This window comes from Nuphar pumila, chromosome 6, assembly GCF_984573655.1.
Source record: "Nuphar pumila chromosome 6, dmNupPumi1.hap1.1, whole genome shotgun sequence".
Classification (NCBI taxonomy): Eukaryota; Viridiplantae; Streptophyta; class Magnoliopsida; order Nymphaeales; family Nymphaeaceae; genus Nuphar; species Nuphar pumila.
The window spans coordinates 36,562,137-36,589,401 of NC_143254.1; the positions used below are offsets into that span (position 1 = coordinate 36,562,137).

The 27,265-nt window shown below is 37.4% G+C and overlaps 1 protein-coding gene across 4 annotated transcripts; it reads right to left on the reverse strand.

Moving 5' to 3' along the window:
* Positions 1-132: 132 nt before the first annotated feature.
* Positions 133-27,265, reverse strand: LOC149834641 (secretory carrier-associated membrane protein 1-like). 4 transcript variants are annotated; one of them, XM_090011516.1, is made up of 14 exons: positions 27,002-27,265; positions 26,514-26,646; positions 23,814-23,879; positions 22,845-22,949; positions 22,673-22,735; positions 21,475-21,508; positions 21,234-21,356; positions 13,610-13,672; positions 13,373-13,466; positions 13,179-13,224; positions 13,002-13,069; positions 984-1,032; positions 580-645; positions 133-438 (listed from the first exon to the last, which is right to left on the reverse strand). In XM_090011516.1, exons 4-14 carry the CDS (start codon positions 22,923-22,925, stop codon positions 352-354), a joined length of 774 nt encoding a protein of 257 aa, XP_089867642.1. In that variant the 5' UTR covers positions 22,926-22,949; positions 23,814-23,879; positions 26,514-26,646; positions 27,002-27,265; the 3' UTR covers positions 133-351. The 4 variants fall into 4 exon arrangements, with proteins under 4 accessions (XP_089867642.1, XP_089867638.1, XP_089867641.1 ...); XM_090011512.1 differs by lacking the exon at positions 26,514-26,646; XM_090011515.1 differs by lacking the exon at positions 27,002-27,265 and having other exon boundaries at positions 26,514-26,895.

The window sequence follows — 27,265 nt, forward strand, 5'->3', positions numbered from 1 at the left end:
TGGGTGAACACAACTTGGCGCAAACCTACCTATATGTATATAAGAGAGAGAGAGAGAGGGGCATTCAAAAAAAAAGAATACCAGTAGCACATTAAGAGATAAGAATCAACACAGGCAGTCAGAAAAAAAGAGTTTAAAAGTGGAAAACCTGTAAACATTGACCAAAAAATCAGTTAATAACAAATTACAATTAACAAACCTATGCTGATCTATTTTGTTTAGTGCATCAAAAAAGAAAAGGAAAACATGATACACAACTTCATCACTTTGAAGCAGAGAACCTCAAACTCCTCGACCCAAAGAATAGATCATCGTAATTGCATGAAACCATTCCCATCTATAATATCATCTCTATAGTGCAGCCCTAACAGCACCACGTGCAGCTTCACGCTTCATCTCAGCAGCTTTCCCACTGCCCCGGAAGTACATCAAGACTTGCTGCTCGTATAAATCAAAACAAAGAAATAAACAATGGGAAAAGGAAAATGGATGAGGGAGAAAGGAAGGATGGAACTTAGAGCAATGTTGACACAGACACCAAGTGAAAATGGAATGCAACAGGATGGTACGTAGCCATACCTGGATAACCCAGATGCTGAGCAGTGATTCTAGGCAGAACAATGCAAACCCCACGAAGTAAAAGATCTGATCAAAAACAGCAGTAGCAAGTCATGAACAGTAAAATAGAACTACCAAAGAAGTCCAGAGTAAGATCGGGCAGTGAACATCAGAGCAAAATGAAAGAAGTTTTAACGAATGGAAACGAGACAATGTCAAGGACACACACACAGGTACGAAGCTGCAGTGACCTGTTTAAATGGATGCAAAACCATGAGGGCTTCTCATCATGAGTCTTTCATCCATCTAAACAGACCGAACAATGCTGAATTTGATAAACTTGACAGGAAGCACGTGCAGATCGAGGTGCCTTTCCATTATTTGATTGGACTAGTCAATTATGACAATAAAGAAAAAGAACATACCCCGACAATGACGTGTGGGCTCATAAGGTCAATTGCTGGTAGGATGCCACTGTTCCATAGCAATTCAAGAAGTCAGCATGCAGGAGAGTCCATAAATGAGCAAAATACAGAGTTATTCTTTGGTATGCCAAATGCAACTTCCAAAAGTCATACAGAAAGAATACTGACACCTAGGTATTCTCTGTAAATATGAATCAAATACATGCGGACACATTCAAAATGCTCAGTAACATCAAAGGTACAAGATAAAATGCTAATAATTTGGTTTATGAGTTTATCCCAAAAGTAAAGCCATTTGGTCCTTTCTATTTTTTTCTGTTCTCACTTGTTACATTTAATACTTCATCTGCTAAATTATTTTCATTGTTAGTTTTCCCATAGCATCAAATCGATATCAATGTTTGCAAATTAACAATGTTTATTAAATGGCACACTGACATTGTGGCTGTAACCAAGTCGGATACCTAGGGCTGACCAAATAAATTTAGACTTGGTTGGTATGTGTACCTAACATGATAGCATGTTGGAGATGGTGGATACAGCACCAAGTTGGACTCAAGACTCAAGTTAGGTGGCGCCGGCACCTAGTCTGTCTGATTGCAAGTTAAAAGAGAAGAAGACAATGATGATAAGGACATGAATCATGTCAGGCTTAGCTTGCAATATCAGTCATGATGGAGATAAAACTTTGTAGCACCCTCAACAAAAGTCCCCGCAGTTTGCAATGGTTCCAGATCTACCTAAGCACACATCTACAAATGATCTTGAAGTCATCTGTATGATACAATACGATACATATCGTTACTTTTAGGGTTTTCGATACGATATGCACTCGTATCGCGATACGAGTGTATATAGTAGTCATCGAGTGTACCATACGATACAGCCTAGTATCGTACGATATAGGGTGTATCATACGATACACCATAGACACATTTTAAAAAGGGTCAAAACTTATTCTTAGTTTTGGATTTTAAATACCTCCCCTAAGGCCAATTTTCTCATTTATATAGTCCATTGGAGGAGAACCCACGCACCCTAGGAGGCATGAGAGCTATTTGGGGACCAATTTGTGACCAAAAGAGAGGGCTTTTACAATTTCCCACGTAAGAGTGCATTTCCACCCTTTTCCCACTCAAGAAAATGGTTAAAATAAATTTCATATTTTTAGATAAAAATGACATCAAATAACCCGACATGGCAATAGAGCACTCAAGTAGTAAGTGAGAATAAATTGAAAATCGAGTTCAACTTTGGGATTTATACTTTTTTTTGTATCTCTCAGTTGAAGCATCATTTAATTGGCACACATCACAATATCAAGCACTTCAAGGAATTTGCCGAGGCCATGAAATGGGGATGCCAACAATTTGATAAAAAAAAAGCCAGAAATGAATGAGGTAGAAATGTGGTATGCACAGTCATGAAAGGATGTTTATGACATATATGAGTTACCCACTTAACAATTTGAGGAAAAAAAGCAAGAAGAGATGAATGAGATAATGTTTATCACATAGATGAATTACCCACTTCTGATCCTACAACCCCTAGCATAGTGTCAGAAGTAGGAAACTCTACAACAAAGAGAAAAGGTGTAGATGATGCTAGCAGTAGTGTTGCGGGTAGAAAAAAAAGAGGACGAGTAGGAGGAGGGAGTTCCAATAGAGGAGGTAGAGCTGGAAGTTCTATTACGAGTTTTTTCCCCTCCTATGGTGTCATATACTAATCGGACTCTTTGGTCTGACCCAGATTTTAGTTAGACCTCTTTCTTTATTACCAAACCCAAACCCTATGGCGTCTTTTACGGGTTGGGTCCAGGTCAAACTCAATCCATTGACAGCCCTAACAGTTTTAGACGGACAAAATGACCTGATATTTTACATAATACTTTTCAATTATGATTTTACCATTAGGGGTGTCAACGGGTCGGGTTTGGTTCGAACCTTGGTTGTACTAGACTTGGAACTGCTTTTTGGGTATGGTATCGGGTTCAGACCCGGGTCTAATCAGGTCCATTATAAGAAAAATCATACTTGGACCCGATAAGAACTACATGAATCAGAACTGGACTATATACCCAGTAAAACCATATTTTTATAATTTTTAGATTGAAAAATTGTGGGTCTTAATTAGAACTCGGGTCTGGTATAAAATTTCACAAACTATACATGGGACAATGTATTAATCGGGCCTTCGGGTCCGGACCTAGGTCTTAAGTTGATCTTATTATTTATCACCATACCTGGACCTGCGCCGGGGGGAACCTCTGGACCCCCCTTATATATATATTACATGTTTGCCCCTGGCGCACCCCCGCACCCAGGTTTTTTGGGAGTGCCGAATCCCCGCACCCGCACCCATGTGACATAGGCCTCCCTCTATTGTATTTAGTAGTGCTTTGGGTCAAAGCTCAAGTGATTAAAAAAGTGTTTTTCTATTCTTTTTATACCTTTGTGCATTTGTGAGATTTAGTGTTAGTGGGTTGGGATCAGAGTTACCGGAAGCGCTTAAGTAAAAGGGGAAGCGTGAAACGTCGCGCTTCCGAAGCGGGGAAGCGTCACTTTTAAATGGGAAGCGTGCTTCCCTTTTATGGGAAGCGTGCTTCCCATCACGCTTCCCCAATTTTTTTGTATTTTTGTATTTTTTATTTTTATTTTTTTTTCTTTCCCCTCGCTTCCTAGGTCGCTTTCGGTTCGCTTCCGGGACGATTCCCGACTCACTCCTAAGTGGTCCCACGCTTCCCGCTTCCGAAAATTTTGAAAGTGCCTCGCTTCCCGCTCCTGCTTCCTGTATCGCTTCACGCTCCCACTTCTTCAACTGGCAACCATGGTTGTGCTTTTGTGCACAAGTGTTCTAAGAGTTCTCATTGCGCATATGTGCACGTGTTTATCATCAAGAATATTAAGGTCTTGATCATAGTATCTTGTTGAAGATACTTTTACAGGGTATCAAAGCGGGATTGGAGAAAGAAAGATCATGTGGATTCTCACATTTTCCGGTGCCTCGAAAAATGTGCCCTCAAATATTTAGTGATTGAGGTGGATCCTTTCGTTCATCCAATACTTTAGAAGATTCTTCTACCAATAAAGATCTAAAAATCTCTTGAGGTACGTATCTTTTTTCTCATTTCTCCTCTCCAATGGGTGAAAAAAGACTCTCATTTCTCTCTAGACTTTAAACTTAATGGCTCCAACTATCACGTTTGGGCCGAAAATATGGAGGCGCATATTAAAGGAAAAGGGCTTTGGGGCTATGTCCAAAGCTCGATTTCCGAACCGGAGCCCAAGATCACCTTAATGGAGAGAGGAGAAATAAAAATTCTTGAAGGAAAAGAAAGAGCCAAGGCTCTCGAACATCATAGCAAAAAAACATAAAGAATGAGAGATCGAGGAATAGAGGAACTTCAAAATCCTCTCATGGATTTTCTCGTCCGTAGAGACAAGAATCAATGCCAACATTATAAAATTCAAGAAAGCTTCACAAGCATGGGAATACCTTGAAAAAATGTACACTTCAAGGGATTTGTCCCACAAATACTATCTTCAAAAAAGGGCCTTAACCCTTCAACAAAACGAAATGACTATTAGAGAGTATTTCGCGGAGTTGTCTTCCATTTGGGATGAGCTTGCCATGCTTGAACCCAAATGGAACGAAGAGGCTATTGAACTTAGGCACAAACAATTAGAAGAAGATTGTTTTTTCAATTTTTTGAATGGGCTTAGGCCCGAATTTGAACAAATCCGATCGTCCCTCCTATTCGCCTTCACTTTCCCCTCTCTTGAAGATGTTATTACTAAACTAAGTGGAAAAAAAATACGTATGGGTATAAATAAGAATAACCCAAGTGTTCTAGCAACACCTTCCAATAATGAAGAAAATGAAGGTGTTAATTCTGTTTCAAGATCGAGGAGCAATTTAAGGACCTATAAGCCTCTTCATTTCAAGAATCAAAACCAAAGTTCAAACGGTCAAGGAGGAAAGAGAGATTATAGCAAGTTCTTGTGTCACTTTTGTAAGGAATCGGGGCACATCAAGCCAATATGTCCAAAATGGAAGAAGTTGTTTGCCATGGCTACCACATCCCAACCTCAAAAGGAAGAGTGATCATCATCTTCAAATGGAGCTCTCTCATTGCAACAAATTGTGGATGCTCTTCAACCTCTTCTCAAATGGGCTATTTTCGGAGCCACCATGTCAACCTCTTCACCTCCTGGTAAGACATCGTAGCTTTTAGATTCAGGTGCTTCATTTCACATAACCCCAAGTATGAGTTATTTTTTCGATTACTCAAATAATCGCTCCCCATCCTTTGTTTCAACTACGGATGGAACATCTCTTGGAGTAAAAGGAATTGAAAATTTTAAAAAACAAGGTTTTTTTATTCCAAAAAATAGATTTATACATAAATTAAACTTAAATTTACTCTTGGTTTCTCAACTCTCGGATCATGGGTGTGATATAAAATTTTCATCTAACAAATGTTGGATACAGAATCGCCAGTCTGAGAGGTTGATTGGGGAAAGCTCTAGGAAGGGTGATCTTTACTACGCCGATTCTCTTCAAATTTCAAAGAACCCTTTTTGTAATGTTGTCCAACAAAAAGATATTAATGTATGGCACAACAGACGTGTACATCCAAATATTGTAAAAATTTTCATTTACCTTTTGTTAAAAGTCTATGTAAAAGTTATTTCAATTGTAACGATTATACACTTGAGAAAATGAAAAAATTACCTTTTTGTCAAAAATCTATGTCTACAACAAGACCTTTTGAAATTGTCCATTCGGATGTATGAGGACCGGCACCTGTTTTGTCAAAAAGAGGTTTTGCATATTATGTCATTTTTGTTGACGATTACACGAGATATTGTTGGATTTATTTTCTGAAACACAAATATGAAGTTTTTTCGACTTTGAAAACCTATCATATGATGATTAAAAATCAATTCAATGGGGATCTAAAAAATTTTAGAACTAACTCTGGTGGAGAATACCTTTCAAGTGAATTCAAAAATTATCTTGGTCATGGTATTCTTCACCAAAGATCTTGTCCGAAAACCCCTCAACAAAATGGATTAGCCGAAAGAAAGCATAGACATAATAGAAACAACTTGAACTCTATTGATTTCTCAAAACATTCCAAAAGGTTTTTGTGTTGAAGCTGCTTTAGCATCTGTCTATCTAATAAATTGGCTACCTTCAAAAAACTTGAACAATATCTCGCCTTTTGAAATGTTGTATACCAAAGAACCCGACTATAGTCGGTTGAGAATTTTCGGTTGCAAATGCTTTGTTCTTACTGACAAGAACGACAAGCTTTCACCGAAAGCCATTGTGTGCGCCTTTCTTGGATATTCCGAAACCCAAAAAGGGGTTTCGTTTTAATGATATTAAGAATGATAAATTATATGCTTCCAGAAATGTGAGTTTTCTGAAAAATGTTAATGGTTTTGAAAGAAGTGAACCTTTTAAGGAAAACATGGATTACTCTTTTTTATTTGAATTATTAGCTCATGATGATGATAGTGATGATGAACTCACTAGAAGATATTCTCTTCCATCCTTCTAACTCCCAACATAGTGATGAAGGGCCATCGAGAGACCCTATAACATATACTCATAGAGACAGAAACTGTTTTAGGAGTGCGATTGAAAAATACAATGAACCTAGTGGTTCCAACCCAACAAATGATGAAAATCTATAAAGAACTAAGAGAAATAGAAAGATGCCTTCTAGGTTCATCTCATATGATTCATTTACTCCTAAACATAGAGCATGTCTTAGCGCCATTCATTCCTATGTAGAACCCAAGAACTTCGAATAAGCCAAAAAGAATGATGAGTGGCTGAAAGCAATGGAATGCGAGCTTTCAACTCTCATTAGGGCAAAAACTTGGGAATTTCAAGTTCTTCCTAAGAGTAAGAAAGCAATAGGGTGCAGATGAAAATTTAAGATAAAGACTAAGAGTGATGGATCTCTTGAGAAATATAAAGCTCAGTTAGTTGCAAAGTGATATAGTCAAGAATACGAGATTGACTATGAAGAAACGTTTGCCCTTGTGGCCCGAATGGTCATTGTCTGATGCCTCATCATCGTTGCCTCAATTAACAAATGAAACATCTATCAAATGGATGTTAAAAATGCCTTCCTAAATGGCGATTTAAATGAAGAAGTATATATGGATGTTCCATCAGGAATGGAGACTCCTAAAGGGAAAGTGTTTCGCCTTCGAAAAGCCCTTAATGGTTTAAAATAAGCCCCCAAGTCTTGGTATGATAGGTTTAACTCCGTAATGTTAAAAAATGATTTTTCATCCTATTTCACTGACACTGCTTTGTTTGTTAGAAAAACCAATGCAGGAATTGTCATTCTGCTTTTGTATGTAGATGATATGCTAATAACCGAAAGTGATTCTAAAGGGGTTAAAAGCATAAAATATATTTTAAAGGATAGATTTGAAATGTCTGATTTGGGATTTCTAACTTAGTTTTTGGGTATTGAAGTGGCCTACTCTCATAGAGGGTATTTTTTGTCTCAAACTAAGCTTGCATCTGAGGTTATTGACAGGTCAGGTATTACGGATGATAAAGTTTGTGAAACTCCTGCTATAGTAGGAGCTAAAATGAAGATTGATGATGGCATTCCTCTCTATGATCCCACCCCCTACAGGCAGCTTGTGGGATCATTGATGTATCTGAGTATTACTAGACCAGATATTTCTCATGCAGTTCATACTGCAAGTCAGTTCCAACATGCACCAGCATCAGTTCACATGAGTGCCATTTTGCGGATTATGAGATACATAAAGGGCACACTAAACAAGGGAGTATTCTTATCCTCATCTTCTGAATTAAAATTAATTGTTTATATTGACTCTGATTGGAGAGGTGACCCAAATAACTGTCACTCCACCACTGATTTTTGTGTGTTTTTAGGAGACTCGCTTATCTCATGGAGATGTAAAAAACAGCAAAAAGTGTTTCTATCTTCAAGAGAAGCTGAATATCGTATCATGACAACTACTACCATGAAAATTGTATGGATTCATCAGCTATTAGAAGACATGGGGATCACAATAGAAAGGCCCACCAAGCTATGTTGTGATAACAAGAGTGCAATATACATTGACAAAAGTCTTATTTTTCATGAGCGGACTAAACACATTGAGATGGACTGTCACTGTGTTCGGGAAGCATATCTGAAAGGAGTTATAGATCTTTCATATGTAACTTCAGAATATCAGTTGGCAGATTTATTCACCAAAACTTTGTGTGCTTCGCGGTTCAATTTCCTCCTTGGCAAACTTTCGGTCATCTTGCCCTACGTTTGAGGGGGGTGTTAAATTATGTAATCGACTCTTATAATCCAATATATATTTTATATATATAAGGTAATACATATACATATATATAATATATATATATGTATCTACCTATTATATATATATAAAAATATATTTATTTATTATTAGTCGTAGGGGTAATTCAATCTTTTCACCCATTTTATGCATATTCAATTCTTGAATATGTTTTTTGTAATCTTCTTTTTCTTTTCTTTATTTTTTCATTTTTCTTTTTTCTTTTTTCTTTTTTCTTTTTCAAATGTACTCAAGTACCTTGGGGAGCCCACCACTAGTCGTTGGGCCGCTCCAAGGGTCTTCCCTTGCCCTATATAAAGGGCCTCCCTCTATTGTATTTAGTAGTGCTTTGCGTAAAAGCCCAAGTGATTAATAAAGTGTTTTTCTATTCTTTTTATGCCTTTGTGCATTTGTGAGATTTAGTGGGTTGTGCTTTTGTGCACAAGTGTTCTAAGAGTTCTTATTGTGCATATGTGCACGTGTTTATCATCAAGAATATTAAGGTCCTGATCATAGTATCTTGTTGAAGATAATTTTACAATTGCATTGTATGATATAAGGAGACCTGTAGCAGTGTGGAACCATTCAATGATGCGTCTAGGTAATTTATTTTGTCTATTTCAATTTCATTGTGTTATTTATTTATGATGTTACCTATTGTTGTTTTCTCATTTCATTTTTTTGTATTTTTAGACATATGATATAATAGGTTTGGGAGTGATGTTCCAAATTTGAGAGTTTTTATCATTCATATTCTAGTCAAATATGCAGTGCAAGTGGATGGAAAAAAAATGGGAGCGTCTTTGAACAAATTCATACAAAAAAAAGAAATAAATTGAAGAACAAAAAACTCAATGACCTCGTTTACGTTCGCTACAACTTATGGCTAAGGCAGAAATATATAAAAATATTAAATTTATTTGGCATTTTCATGTGTTTATTTAAAGTTCTTTTTATATCATGCAACACCCAACTAATTTTAATTTTTCATGTCATCTTTTAGGCAAATTGAGAAGTTATCATCAAAGAGGGCATAAGGAACAATATGATCTCATTGGTCTAGAACATTTTAATGTGTTGGATGCATGAGCCAAAGAAGAACCAAGTGTTTTTAAATGAAGAAGACATTCAGTGGACTAAATATATTAAGGAAAATGTCAGTGTCAATGACGAACAAGGAGAAGACAAAGAAAAAGATAATGATAATGATAATTATTGAAATCATATACATTTTATTTTTTTATATTTTGAAAAAACTTGGCTATGTAACAGTTAAGTATTCACAAACATGGTTATTTTGTTTTTGTTTATGTATTACGGAGCTATGAGTCTTGCAACATGTTCTTGATACTTCATATTTTGCATTGTCCTTGTTATTGATGATGTCCTATGCAAATCATAGAAATATAAATGCTTGATATGTGATTCTTGTTAAATTGTTCATATATATAATGTATATATATGATATATATGTATCTATATGTATATTACATACCTATGTATGTATATGTATTTTTATAAGCATATATATACATATACATATATGTATTGTATATAAAACAAATATCTTTTGTAATTTTCTATTTATTTATTTTTCTGTTTTTTGTCTTGGTCAACAAACAGTTGACTAGTCGTTGGACGGGCTCCAACACTATATAACGCAGACATGCAAAACTGACCAACGTACCCGTGTTGACACGCATCAACACGGGGGCAGGTAGCGGATGCAGTGAGGGTACGCCGTGGGTTAGGTCCCACACTGCTCTGGGTCTGATCCAACCCAGACCCAAGTTTTCTTTAAGCCTCTCTCTCTCTCTCTCTCTCTCTCTCTCTCTCTCTCTCTCTCTCTGGTTTCGCTCTCATCTTCCCCTTTTCTCTCTGGTTTTCCCACAAAAGAGAGAGAGAGAAGGAGAAGGAGCGAGAGAGAGAGAGGGAAGACGAAGAAACAAAGGAGAAGGACGAGAGAGAGAGGAGGAAGAAGAAGAAGAACCGAAGGAGGAGGAAGAAAGTGGTGGAAAGAGAGAGAGAAGGGGAGGAGGGAAAGGCGTACCTGGCTTCGCCTTCTTCTTCTTCGGTTCTTCTTTGTGTTGTTGGAGCGAGAAAGAGGAAGAGGGAGAAAGATGGGTTCCTTTTCTCTCTCTCCCTTTCTATATATATATATATATATATATATATATATATATATATATATATATATATATATATGTGTGTGTGTGTGTGTGTGTGTGTGTGTGTGTGTGTGTGTGTGTCTCGTACTGGTAGTTTTTGAAATCGTCGTGTCGTACCCACACCTGTACCTGTGCATGTACCCATGTGACAGCTCGAATGGCTATATGGGCTTCCTTTTTGCCTGTATATATAGGGGAGAACCCCCTCTTTGTAAGTATGCTTCTTGCATACTTGTGTGGTTCAATAAAATAATATTTTTTTATATTTGAGCCTTCTTTGTGTATGTCCTTTGTGGGTTTTGTGAGTGTGCCCATAGTGGCCTTTTTTTTAACTTGTCCATTTTGGGTTTTGGTGGACATTTTGTTCCTGATAGAAGGTTCTTGATTCTTCACAATTCTATGGTTGTATCTTGTGAAATTCATCATTGTTTCATGCATTTTTTTTTAGGATTTTTCGTGACTTTTTTTATTTTTTTAGATTTTGCTGAATTTTTATTACAAAATTAACATTTTTTTACAATATGCATCCTATTTTGGACACAACCGATACGGGTTATGATACACAATTTTCAACATTGGCATGAACCATTCCTACAATAAAATCCAGTATTGGGCTCTATTTTTTAGCATGATGGTAGCTTTGAGGAGAAATCAATTAAAACTCATGCTATGAAGGTTTATTAGATGCAAATGCAACACCTTTCTCCAAGGAAAAAGTCTGGGTACTTAGGGTCCAAAGCCATCTATATGAATCAGGACATTTGCATGGATTATGACAGAAATGGCACTGGTAAAAATACTCATAAATGATATATGGTCCAGGTGCACACTGAACCAACTGACTTGAACAATTTATTCTAACCTAAGTATCAAGCTTGACCAACTACCCTGCTATATAGTCTTCATATGGCAATTCTTCCCAACATGAACACTGCCCTGGTTTTCTAAAGCCGAACCTCAGTTCAAGAAAATGAAAAATGAAGATTCTCAATCATGGATTTGTAATGAAACTGAGTCTAGAATCAAGAAAGTCTGGGCATGATGATTTACCAACATGGATTTGGAAAGGGAAATGAAATTCTCCACAAGCAGGCAACTGAAGTCTTCAAAGCCATCCAAGATACCAAGAAAGAGATCTCGACTAAACAAAGCTTCATTGGCAAGGTTATAATCTATGTCACATGGGTGTGGGTGCGGGTGCGGGTGCGGGTGCGGGTGCAGGGATTCGGCACTTCCAAAAAACCCGGGTGCGGGGGTGCAGCAGGGGCAAAAATGTAATATATATAAAGGGGGTCCGGGGGTTCCCCCCGGCGCGTTATAGGGGGGCAGCGCTCCCCCCCCCCCAAGAATTTTTTTTAAAATTCTGCAGCCTATTTCATAGGGCAAAATTCTTTTTTTTAAAAAAATGGACCGAAATGTCCCTGGGTGCGGTCAACGCACCCAGGGTCTGGTTGGCCGCACCCTCGTCGAGTCGCGTCGACGCAGGTGCGGCACCCTGCTAGCCGAATCCCTATTACATAGGTTATAATCATAGTCACCTGTATGGTTAAATGTAATTTCTCGGAGAGATTTTCAAAAGCTGATAAATCTTGAGAATATTTCAGGAGTTTAAAAAATTGAAAAAAACATAAATAACAACAAAAGAGCTAAGAAAATAATAATTTTTGCATTATTTTTCTTTCAAATATATGGAGAAACATGTTTTAAAGGTGTTAAAAGTTTAAAATTATAAAAGAAACAAAAAAATAGGATATTGCAAACTTAAAATTAAAAAAAGAGTATTTTCCCAAAAATATCGCGATAATATCACGATATTTTGAAAATATCACGAGATATTACCTTTAATATTGGCTATCTTAAAATATCGGTATTTATCATGATATTTTCAAAATATCGTCGATATCAGTGATAGTGGTTATAATCACATACACATGGGGCAATTTTCGACACAAATGTGAAAGACTGAATTGTTTAGAGTAGGACTATTTTTTATCTAATCTTATTTCGCAGGTGAAATGGAATTAAGAATTTTAAGTTCATAACATTTGCAAAATCACAATGTGAATACAATACTTGTGTGGTTTTCAGTTCCTAAAAAAATGGCCTCTTCTTTGCTTCAAGGTGACAAAAGAAAAAGAAGGAACGAAAAGGTGAAACAAGATGCATTTGATGCAGAAAAGATAACCTACTTTACTATTGCAAAAAGACATCAATGTCGTCTAGCTTTTAGTTCGAATTTTAAAAGTTTAAGCAAATGTTGTGCATCAGAAGGACCACAAGGGATCATAACTAATTACATGTTTACAGGTACGACTGATTACATGTTTACAAGTCTGCATGAATCTTAAGAGCCCTTTACATTATGGAACAGGTTCAGTTATTTATTGACCAAGTCCAACAATATTACTTGCACAAATTAGTAAAGAATGAAGAATAAATGAATAGGCCTCTTTGTACTATTTGCAAAGCAATCTAGAGGAAAAAAAACTTACGCCAAGGATTTTCCTTTAAAGATAATCGGAGGAGCCACAGCAGCAAAAATGACGAAGCCAATGTGAAACTGAAGGAAAACAGCAAGAAATTCACTAGAAGGTTTAGTCAAAGACGTGGATGCTTCAAAAGGAAAAAAGAAAGAGTAGATACTAGGATAAATAGGGCATCAACATTACCACGTAGGCAAGGAAGAACCACCCAAATTTCAAAGCACTATCAGTCCTGAAAAGTACACGAGATTGAACTAAGATTATCTTTCAAAAGTATATAACCATACATCAATACTCGGAAATGCATACAGGGGGCACATTGAGAGAAAACCTTCCAGGCACATGGAAGAAAAAGAAAAAGATTGAAGAGCATGGCTTACCTCATGGCACGATAAAGGGGGCGATACCACATAATGTATGCTCCTGGGACCCCAGATATGAAGTATATAATGGCAAGCAACCATATTGTTACACCTGGAATGCACATTGACTAACAGATAAAAAATGAAACCCCACCGCCTCTTAGCTTGGAATTGTTGATGCAACTGGAAATTTTACATTTAGCAAAATGGAAATATATATTCTAAAGTCTATAAAAATAATTCTAAATAACTGACCTTCTCCTCTAATCCAGGCTGCTGTGACTGCTACTACATTCCAGGTAAGGCATAGGACAAGTCCTGCACAGTAACCAAAGCTCATTAATGCAAAGTTTTTTTTTGGCAAATACATCAAACTTGCACATTCTGTGAAGGTTCCTATGTCCATACTAAACTTTGACTTCTACCAATCACAAAACATCTACATGTGGGGCATGAAAATTCCAGAATTGTTTACAAAAACAATGTGGGTGGGTGTGCATGCACACATACACGTGCACACACTGACACATATGAGAAAGATTTTCCTTTTTGTATTCTCGAGATGATAATCTTAATTATTCAACACACATACACTTGTGCGTCCACACATTACCAACATGGCATCTTTGGTTTTGTCTATTGCATGCATCTGAACAAATTCTACATTTTTCTTTTGTTCAGGAGATTGAACAAGTTCTGTTTCTGTGCATACCATTCAATCTTCAACATTAGGAATTTACCTATTCCCATCTTCCACTCCAAAGAAAAAGAAAATATTTGTCTTGATCTACCTTCTCAGCATTTTCAATTTAAAGAAGGAAAGTTTAGCTTTTAAATTTTACATCAATATTTTGGGTCAGCTTTTATTTGTCATTATCACATGATCACTATGATTACAGATAGCCTATGTCACACAGACACTCAATTTGCCCTCCGTAGCCTTGTTGACACGTGTGTCCCCATGTTGACACACGTCGACACCTAGACATGCCATTTTACCCCGTACATACAAGTTTGTATTCAATTTATAATTTATAATTATACTTTCAGTTTATAACTTTATATTTTCAGTATATAATATATATTTTAGATATAGCATATACATTTAGAATATATTCAGTTTATTTTAAATTTATTTTGTATATATATATATGGCTGTGTCCCCATACCCACATTTTTTGGAATTGATGTGTCCTACGTACCCTCCGTACCTGCACCCGTACCTGGCTGACATAGCAGATAGCAATCCAGGAAACATTTAGGAAGTTCAAAAGCTCTGATATACATGAACGATTTGGGTTATCTCTATTGTATGAAGCCAGAGACGTGGCAGTACACAAGACAAGTGTGCTCTTTGTTAAAATATAACTTGCGTATGGATCTGGATCCAGATCCATACGCATGGTATGTTAATGAAACACATGCTGTTTACTTTCATTAATGGCATCCTTGTAATATCTCTGATATTACAAGGATAGTTGTATACTTGCTGTTTTATATAACATGGTTAGGGCTTGGTGGTCGTGCATTGTGAGCCGCCCCAGCCATTAAGTTCTCTCTCTCTCTCTCTCTCTCTCTCTCTCTCTCTCTCTCTCTCTCTCTCTCTCTCTCTCTCGCCCTGTTTCCTGCAGATCGCATGGTATGTTATAAAATCTGATATGGTATCAGAGCACAGGCCATCAAGAATCTTCTGAAACAGCGTATCCTCTTTCAGCGTGTTCATCGAGATGGGGTCAGCGTGAACAGCAGAACTCCCTGTGCGTGAAGAAGTTCTGAAACAGCAGCAGCATATCTCCCTCTTCTGAAATTTCTGAAACAGCAGCAGCGTATCTCCCTCTTCTGAAATCTCTGGAACAGCAGCAGCGTGTTCCTCTTTCAGCGTAGAGCAGTGTCTCCCTCTTCTGAAACAGCAGCAGCGTATCTCCCTCTTCTGAAATCTCTGGAACAGCAGCAGCGTGTTCCTCCTTCAGCGTGCCCATCAATCATCTTCCGTTCATCCTAAGTTTTCTCTTTTCTGTTACTCTATCATCTGTGTTGGTTCCCATTTATTTTTTTATTTTTTTTAACACATCACCGACTACTGTTTCCCTTTTTATTTCAAACCAGTTTTGATTCCACAAGTTTTCTTTCCTTCCTTCATTGCTGTTTTAGTATTCTTTGTGCTGTTTTAGTGTTCCTTCATTCCACAAGTTTTTTTTTGGTCGTACAAGTATCTGCCTTATTACAGTTTTCTGATTGATTAAGTGATCTCAAATCTGTTTATTTCTTTTCATTCATCTTGTTTGCTTATTCATTATTCTATTGATATGGATTACTCTTCGTCTTCATCATCCGGTCCCTCTGCCAATTTCTTGAGTCAGCTTGTTACAGAAAAACTTACTCATTCTAATTTTTTGACGTGGAAAAGGCAAATCCTTCCTTTTATACGGAGTCAGGATCTCGATGAACATTTGGATGGTTTAGTTCCTATACCACCACGGCTTCTTTTGCAGGAAACCAAGGATGCGAAAGGTGACACAATTACCATTTCCATTAAGAATCCAGAGTATACAGTTTGGAAGAAGCGGGATCAGTCTTTAGTTGCTTATATTACGTCAACACTCTCTCAAGAAGTGTTGGTTACTATTTCAGATGATTGCACTGCGGCGGATCTGTGGAGTAAGCTGTCACAGACTTACTCTCAGATATCAGAATCCCGAGTTATGTTCTTAAAAAATGAATTTCAAAGTTTGAAGAAAGGCTCCATGACAGTCATGGAATACATAGGCTGCTTGAAGAGTATTACTGATCAATTGGCTGTTGTTGGAAGTGCTATTGCAGATAAAGATAAAGTTCAACAACTCCTCAATGGATTGGGTCCTGATTTTGACATGTTTACTACAGCTTTATCATGTCTTCCTCACTTGCCCACTTTTGACGACCTCCAAGCGAAACTTCTCCAGCATGAGATGATTATGAAGCAAAGGGCAGAAGGACATGAATCAGCTCGTCCTCATTCAGTTTTGGCCATGGACACTTCTGTAGGTTTTGGACGATGGAATGGAGGGCATCAAGGAGGCAGAGGCCGCGAACGTTTTGGGCAGGGAGGACGGGGTATATTGCCTACACCTAATATCTCAGGGGGTTTTAACACAGGGAATCAGAGGAGAGTACCCACGTGTTTCTTATGTAACAAAAGAGGACATGTGAAAGCTGATTGTTGGTTCAATCTACAGAATAGAGGAAAATTAAACAAAATTGAAAATAAATCCACTACTGTTGTGGACACAAAAGGGCCATCCACAGATGTGCAACAACTTTTGTTATCAGCATTGTCACAGATGACGATCAAGCAAAATGAACAAGGCGAATGGTATGTTGATTCAGGTGCCGCCACGCATGTTACGGGTAATGCGGGTAAGTTATCTCACTTATTGCCTTATTTTGAAAAAGGTAGTATAGTTACGGGAGATGGAACTTATCATTCCATTAGTCATACTGGCAATGCACATATCCCTATGTCAAAGTCCTCACTTCACTTGTCCTTCTTGCTCCTAATATTAAAAAGAACATTGTTTCTGTAGCTAAACTTGTTGACGATATGAATTCTTCTGTCGAATTTACTCCCTCTTCTGTTTATGTTAAGGATCTACGAACGAAGAAGACGTTCGCTAAGGGGGAGCGACAAGGAAACATGTACGTCTTCAAGGAGATTCCTTCAATGTCTTCGTCTTCAGTCTCAGTTCTCCAGTCGAAGTCGTCCAAGCATTCTTCAGTGTCTTCGCCTTCAGAGTCTTTGTTTTTTCCTTCATTGGCAGTTTTTAATTCATCTCATTGTAATAAGCCAGATATTTGGCATAGTCGTTTGGGACATTGTAATCGAGGTTTCGTTGAAAACCTTGTATCTGATGGTCTCCTTCCAGAGTCTAGTTTATGCTCATTTTCTGATAATAATCATAAATGTTCCTCATGCGAACTCTGCAAAAGTCATGTTCTTCCTTTTCATATTATAAATAAAAGAGCTTCAAAGCCATTTGAGATTATTTGTTCTGATGTTTGGGGACCCGCACCTATTCCTTCTCTTTCTGGCAGTCGTTACTATGTTATCCTTATTGATTCCTATTCCCGTTATACTTGGATATATTTCTTAAAACACAAGCATGAAGTTTTTCAAATATTTCGGGAATTCCATTCGATGGTCAAAACAAAGTTTGCTTGTGATATTGTGCATTTACAATGTGATGGTGGAGGAGAGTATTCATCGAACGATTTTATTGCCTTTCTTCGGGATAAAGGAATAAGTCGACAGGTTTCTTGCCCTCATACTCCTCAACAAAATGGGGTTGCAGAGCGGAAACACAGGCATATTGTTGAGAGCGCGATGAGCATGTTACATGATAGCAATGTGCCCGTTAGTCTCTGGACAGAAGTTTTTCACACATCTGTTCATATCATAAATCGTCTTCCTATGGCACTTTTGGATCGTAAATCTCCCTATTATACTTTATTCGGGCAACATCCCTCTTACGATGAGCTGCGTGTTTTTGGTTGTGTATGTTATGTACATATTGATTCATCTCTGCGAAATAAGTTTCAGGACAAGGCTGTCAAGTGCAGATTTGTTGGGTATGCAGATGAATACAAAGGTTATCGATGCTATGATCCTACTACAAAACGTATTAGGACTTCTAGAAATGTTGTTTTTGACGAACGAAATTTTCAGGCCAATGACTCTGCAGCGGTGCCATCTCGAGAATTAGAAGTATATGATCCATGGATGAGCGCAAATCTTTTTGCTAATACAGGAGAAACATGTCAGACAAATTGTCCTTCCTTCGGCTTGAGTAGGGAGTTGAATGACTCACAAATACATGTTGAATCATCTCCAGTTGAGACACCCCCAGTAGAACGCTTCTCTGGGCAGGTATACACTAGACGGGACAAAAATACAGAGTCGAGGAATGTGGAAAGCATCGCCAATGATCCGGCTCAAAGGCCGTCACGCATTAAGCATCTTATTCAACGATGGGTAAGTTATGAGACCTTCTCTCTTGATTTCCAGTTGTTTATGCCTCAGCTCACAAAACAGGCTGAACCCACTTGTTTTAACCAAGCTCTTCAATCTCGTCATTGGACTGGAGCTATGAATGAAGAAATGAAAGCCCTTCATGAATGTCAGACTTGGGAAATAGTCCCTCGGCCAGAAGGAAAGAATGTAGTTGGCTCAAAATGGGTTTATAAAACCAAGTATAAGCCTGAAGGAAGCATTGACAGATATAAGGCACGACTTGTTGCTCGAGGATTCACACAACAATATGGTGAAGACTACGATGAAACTTTTAGTCCGATAGTCAAAATGGGTACTATTCGTGTCATTATATCTCTAGCAGTCGATCGAGGTTGGAGCCTTAGCCAGATGGATGTTAAAAATGCATTTTTGCATGGAATTTTAAAGGAAGAAGTGTATATGGAGCAACCTCCTGGTTATGCCGAGAAGGACCCTACTGCTTAGGTGTGCAAACTGAGGAAATCTCTGTATGGGTTGAAACAGGCGTCCCGTTCCTGGTTTGAAAGTTTCTCTATGCAAATTTAGAGTTATGGTTTTAGAAGATGCTCTCTGGATCATTCACTCTTTATTTGCCTAAAGGCAGACATTGTTATACTTCTTCTTATATATGTTGATGACATTGTGATCACTGGGAGTTCAGATAATCATGTGCAAGACGTGAAGCAGTTTTTAATGAAAACTTTCAAAATGAAAGATTTAGGGGAGTTGAGGTACTTTCTTGGTGTGGAAGTTGACAGACAACAAGACACATTGACACTCATGCAACAAAAATACACTCTTGATCTTCTGGAAAGAGCCGGGATGACGAATTGCAAACCAGTCAGTACTCCTAGTGTATTACATCAAAGGCTGAGCTCTGAAGATGGTCATCTTTGTGTCAACCCTACAATGTATAGAAGTCTCGTGGGAATGTTACAGTACTTGACCTTTACCAGACCTGATATAGTTTATGCTGTCAATCAGGTATCCCAGTTTATGCATGCTCCAACGGAGGGTCATATGGAAGCTGTGAAGCGCATTCTACGTTATTTAAAAGAAACTATAGGAGACGGACTTGTTTATCGCAAGAACGATAATTTGCATAGAGGACATGAACTCATCACTTATACAGACGCAGATTGGGCAGGGGATCCAGATGAGAGACGATCTGTCTCTGGATATTGTGCATATATTGGACACAATTTAGTGTCCTGGAGCAGCAGAAAACAAAAGGCAGTGGCACGATCGAGTACAGAGGCTGAATACAGATCGTTGGCTGCAGGCACGGCAGAAGCCACATGGATTAGACACTTATTGAGTGATCTTGGGGAGACAATTATTCGATCTTTTCTTCTATGTGACAATCAAAGCGCAATAAACATTGCATGTAATCCTATCCAGCATAGCAGAACGAAGCACATTGAGATTGATCAACATTTCATACGGCAGAAAGTCGAGATGAAGGAGATAGAACTACGTCATGTTCGAACAGAAGATCAAGTGGCAGACTTGTTTACCAAGGGGTTAACAGGACGTCAATTTTGGCTATTGAAGAGCAAGTTGTACATGATCCAAAATCACGTACAACTTGAGGGAGGGTGTTAAAATATAACTTGCGTATGGATCTGGATCCAGATCCATACGCATGGTATGTTAATGAAACACATGTTGTTTACTTTCATTAATGGCATCCTTGTAATATCTCTGATATTACAAGGATAGTTGTATACTTGCTGTTTTATATAACATGGTTAGGGCTTGGTGGTCGTGCATTGTGAGCCGCCCCAGCCATTGAGTTCTCTCTCTCTCTCTCTCTCTCTCTCTCTCTCTCTCTCTCTCTCTCTCTCGCCCTGTTTCCTGCAGATCGCATGGTATGTTATAAAATCTGATACTCTTGACTCAGTTAGGCTCACAGGGATGGTACAAAAATATGGCATTAGGCAGATAAACAAACTGAGCTGATGACTCCACCATTTGCTATTCATTTTCTGCTTATTGCATCTACTTAGTATCCTAATTCATCTGCTGGGTGACAGAAAAGGAAGGCCATTGCTTCTTGAATTGTTTTAACACAGTCCGAAGCATTGCATGTATAGAAGTTTAAAAGTCATTTCTTATAACCTCAAGTCATTTAATCGAACATATAAAAACTAATGAGTTCATTCAAGGATGGAATACATCCATGCAAATTGTTGCATACTTCTTCCAAGGAACCCATTACATCATCTTCCATCTCAAATAATTACTATTGGCACATGAACCAGGCACATGCTTGTGTGTGCACATTACACCATTACAGGATATAAAATCTTCAACTTTTAAGAGATCACGTTCATTTTATGTGCATGTATGTGTGCATACATGCATATGCACACGTCCAATTTTGGGGAAGCTGATACCAAAACATTGATCGTTTGCATGTGCACACATGTCCAGCAATTTTTTCCAAGTTGGCGCCAAAACATTGATCTCCCAAAACTATCTAAAACAGACCTCCGATCTATGTACCAAGCCAAAAAGACATACTTAGGCTTTCAGCTATGACAAGGCCTGATATTGGCAGATGAAATTTTTGTTGGTCCAAGAAGGCACCAACGGCTCCCAAATAGGAGTGCAAACAGACTGGATCCAGTATGCCACTTTTATGATTTTTGGCTGATCCGACCCGATTCGGATCCGACTTTGCTATGTATTTATCTGATCCAGATCCGGTCCATCTGCGTCCCTATTCCCAACAATGAGAAGGCTGGAAAAGAGTATGACAGGAACCTAGTAAGTGCACTGGCTGTCCTGTGCACCAAAATATATTGAATCACAAGCAAGAACCGAGTCCAGAAGATGGAGCTTCAATACCTAAAAGTGATGCAAAAGCAACATACTGCAGCCTCTGTAGATGAATTGGTATTTCATTTGCAATATCATGATGGATGATAGGGAAAAAGGGCGGCCAATTTTTCTCCTCAATCACTATTCCGGCTACAGAAAAGAAAATTAATAGCAATAAGCAATCACCAGACACCACAGCAAGCAAAAAAAATAACCATTATATTATTTCAACAAAACATGTTGACGTTAGCAAAGAAGACAAGAGTACCTCGTGCAGCTGCATCCTCTTTCCGTTTTAGTTCCTGTAGAAGGTAAAACATAGAACACCTCTCAATAAGATAAACAAGATTATTGTAACTCCAGATATTTCCATAAGTGCAAAAGAGATCACTGACCTTTGCACATTCAGAAAAAGAATAAAGTAACACATGGGAATAATGAGATGAAGATTAACAGTGGCAGACAAGGGGAAAAGAGAGTTTTTCCTTTTGAACTATGATTTGGTCTTTTACCTTAACTTGTGAATATGAATCATATAGGAAAGTATTTAATAATCTAATTCAAGTGAAACTTGTTAAGCACCAACAGCATACATTGATCCGATAACCCAACTCATTAACGTTTGCTACAAACGGTTGTAGATGGCTCACAGATTTTCACATTTAAATGTCACACTCGAGGATCAGTAAATAAATATAAAGACAAATCTTGCATCAAGCACATTGTAATAATGCTAAAAGCCTAAAATAATAATTGACTGTCTCAACAGGAATGCCAGCATGAAGATGGTAGATAAGCTCATGAAATAATATTATGATCCTCTGAAAGATTTTCCCTATTATAGATTCCACTGAATAAAAGATTGCATTGATGATAAGGGGTTTTGAACCACTCACTCAATTGTCTGAATATGTATGGCGGGAGGGGCATTGAGATAACAAAAACTTGAGGCCATATATATATATATATATATATATATATATAAAGGAACGCAGGGCTAATGGAGGGTAACTGTTCACTAAAATTCTCTCTACTAGAAGGAAAGATAACTAAGATTTGGCAGATGAGGAACCTTAGAGAACATAGCACTTGATGACACATTTAATCAAATTCCATGTCATAAGAAATAAAATCAGCATTGAACAAAACTCATGTCATCAAAAAGAAAAAAGTAGAAGCTTGAATTTGAAGCTTGAAATGTGTTTTAAAAAATAATGATTCCATATAAAAGGAAGAAGGAGAGCCAATCTCTACCTAGTAATTTCCAACTTCAAGAAAGGAAGAAAGTATACAGCATCATGGATCAAATTGGACAGAAACTTAATATATGAAAGCTCTGGTGTGCCCAATCAAGTTGATCAGAGTTACCATAAGTGGTCAAAACATGGCCCAGACCAACTCAAAATCAGTGCATGTGTCGACAAGGTCACATATACAATCTTCAAAATGAATAACATCAGACCCACCTGTTCTCGTTTCTTCAATTCTGCCTCTTTAGCTTGCAATTCCTTCTCTTTCCTTTTCAAATCCTAAATATTTGACAACAAATCATATTCAGAAAGTCCAGTTCAACCTTATGCAACAAATTTCATATTTGGATGGATGCATATCAATGTTAACCTGAATATAGCAGCATACCTTTGCTGTATCAAGAGGAATATCAACTGTCGCACTTCCAAAATCAGCAGGTTCAGGGGGAAGAGGTGAAAGTCTGTTCATGGTGGATGAAACACTTCCTGGATTCTGGTAAGTGTAGACAGTCCATGAGAATATTTTTATAAACTAAAAGCAAACAAACATCTCACAGAGAGAGAGAGAAGAAGGATGTCTTAATTCATAATATGAAAAGAAGTAATAAACCAAAAAGAAAAAAAAACTCCCAAGATTAGAGAGAAACCAAAGTTCTCAGGGGAAAAAGGAAGGCAATCAAATTAATCATAAAAAGAATCAGCGTACTACAAATAATGTTAAACATCAAAACTAATTAATAAATTAGGAAACCAGTAAAAACTGATAAATTACACAAATGTTTGAGAAAAGAAATGAACTCCATTCAATTCCATGTTTAGAATAGAACCAAGAAAGAATCACATATACTGGAAGTTTATCTCATTCTTCTTGGTAAGTAGCAAAAGCAAAACAACTGAGAAGAAAAATCTCATGAAAAATATCGTAGATTTCATTCAATTCCATGTGTACAAGACAAGAATAATGTACATAGACCTTCCCATTCCGGCATGCACTATGATAATCATAAATTTTGTCCTTCAATATATAAAATTGCAAACAGAAGCCAAATTCTTACACTGAATTTACAAAATAAACAGTTCAATTTGCAATAAAAAGTAGCAACCATAAGCATCAGGGTTATAAGTCACAGGTCACCAAATACCCAATAAGCCCCCCTTGCACTGGGGTAGGATAATTTAAACTAAAAATGACCTCAGTTTGTCGGCTATGGGTTGCAGTTGCAGAGAATTCATGGTAGAAACCATACATGAAAGAGGATGGCAAATACCAACTTAATCATGTCATTGACAATTTGTCATACAAAGGAGAAGTTTGATTTTGAAATTAAAAAAAAGGAAAAAGGGGATTAAAACTTACTGTTGTGTAAAATGCGCCTCCACCATAAGTTGACTGTCCAGATGCTTTTGCACGGACTGCTGGATCCTGGTTATAAAAACATACCAAGGTTGTAACAAATTGTATCATATACAATGTTGTCTGTATCATACGGGATCGTACGATATGGTATGATATGTATCATATCGATGCAAGAGATTGATATGATACACACTGTATCTCAATACAGGTGTGGATCGTAGATGTATTGCATGTATCGTACGATACGGTGTCATATCGTACGATACAGTGCCTGCAAACTTCCCACTCACCCTAGGATCGGTGAGACCATTTTGGGTGCTGATCTTTGTGTTGGAGAGGGGGCCTTCATGATTTCATCAAGTAAATATGCATTTCCACTGTGTTTTCACCCAAATAAGTGGGTTAAGGTAAAAAAAAAAGTGCATTTCCACCAATTTTTTTCACTCAAGAAAATGGATTAAGTTAAAAAAAAACCTTTATTATGAGTAAAATTACAAAGCTACTCTCCAAAAAAAATTTGCGAAAATTAAAGATTTATATCAAGGTAGAAATGAGGCTCCACACTCCTCAAACAAAGATGACATCAAATGATCTGGCATGACAATGGGGCACTCAAGTAATGAGTAGAACCCGATTGAAAATCGAGTACAACTATTGCCATAATATTTTTGTTTATGTAATATGAAAGTATGAGTCTTGTGGCAAGTTCTTAATTGCAAGATATTTAATATTTTGCATTGTTCTTGTGAGATAGTTGATGTTTGATGATGTCTTATGCAACTCATAAAGACATAAATTCTTTATATGTGATTTTATGGTTGCATTTCATCATTGTGTTATGGTTTTTTAGTTTTTTTGCTGTTTTTTCTGATTTTTTAATTTTTAAAAAAAAAATTATGATTTTTTCCGATAAGATACATATCTTATTTTGGGCCTGACTGATATGGGTTATGATACGATACTTGCAACCTTGATATACATACATGCAAGCATGCACACATATACAAAAAGTATAAGAAAAATCATAAGCTTATGAAAAAAGCACATGCCTACACGTCTGCACCAAAGACTCATCCTCTGTAAGAGTGTGTGTACACACACACACAGAGAGAGAGAGAGAGGAAAATATGCAGTGTTACATCATTACTATGAAGTAAATTTTTTAGGTATAAAGTAAAACTAAAAAATCACTTTTTAAACTGCATATGATTAAAGATCTAAGTTTGTGTGATTGTAAAAGCAAGATTATATGTTTAAAACTTATGGAAACAAAGCTGAAACTATTAGTAACTAATTAATAATGACAGCTTATCATGTTCAGTGTATGGGACATGTTAGTACATGGATATGTACTCCTGCATGTAAATGAAGCCTTTCATACACAATGTTGCTGCTGCTGCTCATACTTTAAGAACAATGGCACAATAAGAGCTTTTTACTAGCCAAGGAAGGAGGACAGTGGCATAGAGAAAGTTTTCCAAGACCAACCAAGCTGCAAGAAGTAATTCTAAAAGAAGTACAAAATATATATTATGTGAACGGATGCATAGAAGCATATGTTTCACCCATTTGATTTCAACACTACTATTGAAGCGAGCAAACACTAAAACACTAGTATGGGTGCCTATAGTAGAAACTGGTCAATTTCAGCTAGAAGGAATATGACAGAAATTATAAAGAGCATGTCCCAATGCAGCTCAACAAACAAACAAGCAAAACATACTCTACGGCCTCCCTTTGCAACTTTTATTTCAATAGATGTGGGTATGCTGCAATCATATATTTGTCAGTTTCTGTTGCATTCCTTGTAAGTTAACAAGAACTTCAATTGCAGGGTATGGGATGTTTTGAAAGGGCACTAAAACAAAAAATGTAGCATCCCTGAGTTCATAGTAAAGACCAAGACCTTTGTTTATGTCATGCCTTTCAATTTTTCCATCTCATTTATCCAAAGTTCATTTTGGTATTCATTATCAAACAAACTCATATCGCACATACTTCTACGATTTTTATTTCCCCTTCATGTCCTTATCATCTTTTTGGTTTCTGGTGCTCCCATATCCTTTTTCTTTATTTTCTTTCATGACTAATCGGGGAATACCCATGCAATTGAAACCTGAGATCTTATAGAAGGTAATATTGCTCATGCTAATCCAGATTTCACATTCAATATGATTTGTTTTCTTCTTTTTGTCCCTTCTTTTTAATGCTTGTTTCGCTTTTTTATGCCAAAGTCCCAGAAACCGAATAAATGAAAAAGTAAATTTCAGGTTTTCTAAAATACATTGGCTGATTAAGTTGTCAAATTACTTACAAAAATAAATTTATGTAATTTCATGAACTCTTCTTCCAAAAGAGAGAAAAGAAGCTCACCATATGGTGCCTTCCAGCTCACAAGTGATTACATGCAAATTGATGAAATTTTCCTACTAATCATCTCATTCCACCACACATTATGAGGGTCCAATGTGGTGGCCAAACAATAAAGTCATAGGCATCTTCACAAAGATATCGTGTGTTCGAGGGCCTTGCCCAGCTAGTATCATCAGAAGACAACCAAAGAATCAAAATAAGAGGGATGTTGATTTCAGGTACATGGAATTAATTCAAGCATAAGGGATTCCCCTTTCAAAATCACCTGCTCTACAGATTCTGATATGAACTACAAATGCTCTAAACACAAAAAAAAAAGTATCAAACCCCATTTTATGCCTTCCATGCCAGTATTGAGATCAAGATGCTCTCCTCCGCGAATCCAGTCCTCCGCAACACCATAAAGCGGATAAAATAAGATATTGCTAAATCCCTCAATTCACCCTCAGATTCCAGAATTCTGCCCTAGATTTTAGTTAACAAATTAGAAATCAAACCCTTTCGAAGAGCATGCATCACACACTTTTAGATTCTAAAATCAATGATCAATGCCAACTTTCCATGCAAAAATCGCTACGAGAGACGCAGATCTAACATCTAACAAAAAAACAAATGCGACTAAACAACAGAATTGGACGATTCCGTCATTCAAAACAACCAGAAGACTAGAATTCCATCAGAACCACTCCACGATTCCTCATTTTCTTCCCGGAAACGAACTAGGTCAACTAATTCAGACGAAAGAAAACGCAAAAACATGCGGGAAAAACGCAAATTTCCCAAGGACCCGAAGGAAGAAAAATGTGACGACTCACAGAGAAGGGATTCACTTCCTCTTCTTCGAACGGGTTTCTGTCGTACCGTCCGGCCATGGCGACTCGTCGTCTTCTCCCTCTCGGCTATGGCGGATGAGATCTGAGGGAAAAAACTTCCGCTTTAAGGAGAAAAAAAAACTCTGGTGGGAAGCTTGCAGGAGAAGCAACCCACAAAAACCCTAGAAGGGGCTTCCTCTTCCCCCCTCCAATACAAAAGAGACACAGAAAGAGAATCGGCAGAGAGAGAGAGAGAAATACGAAGGA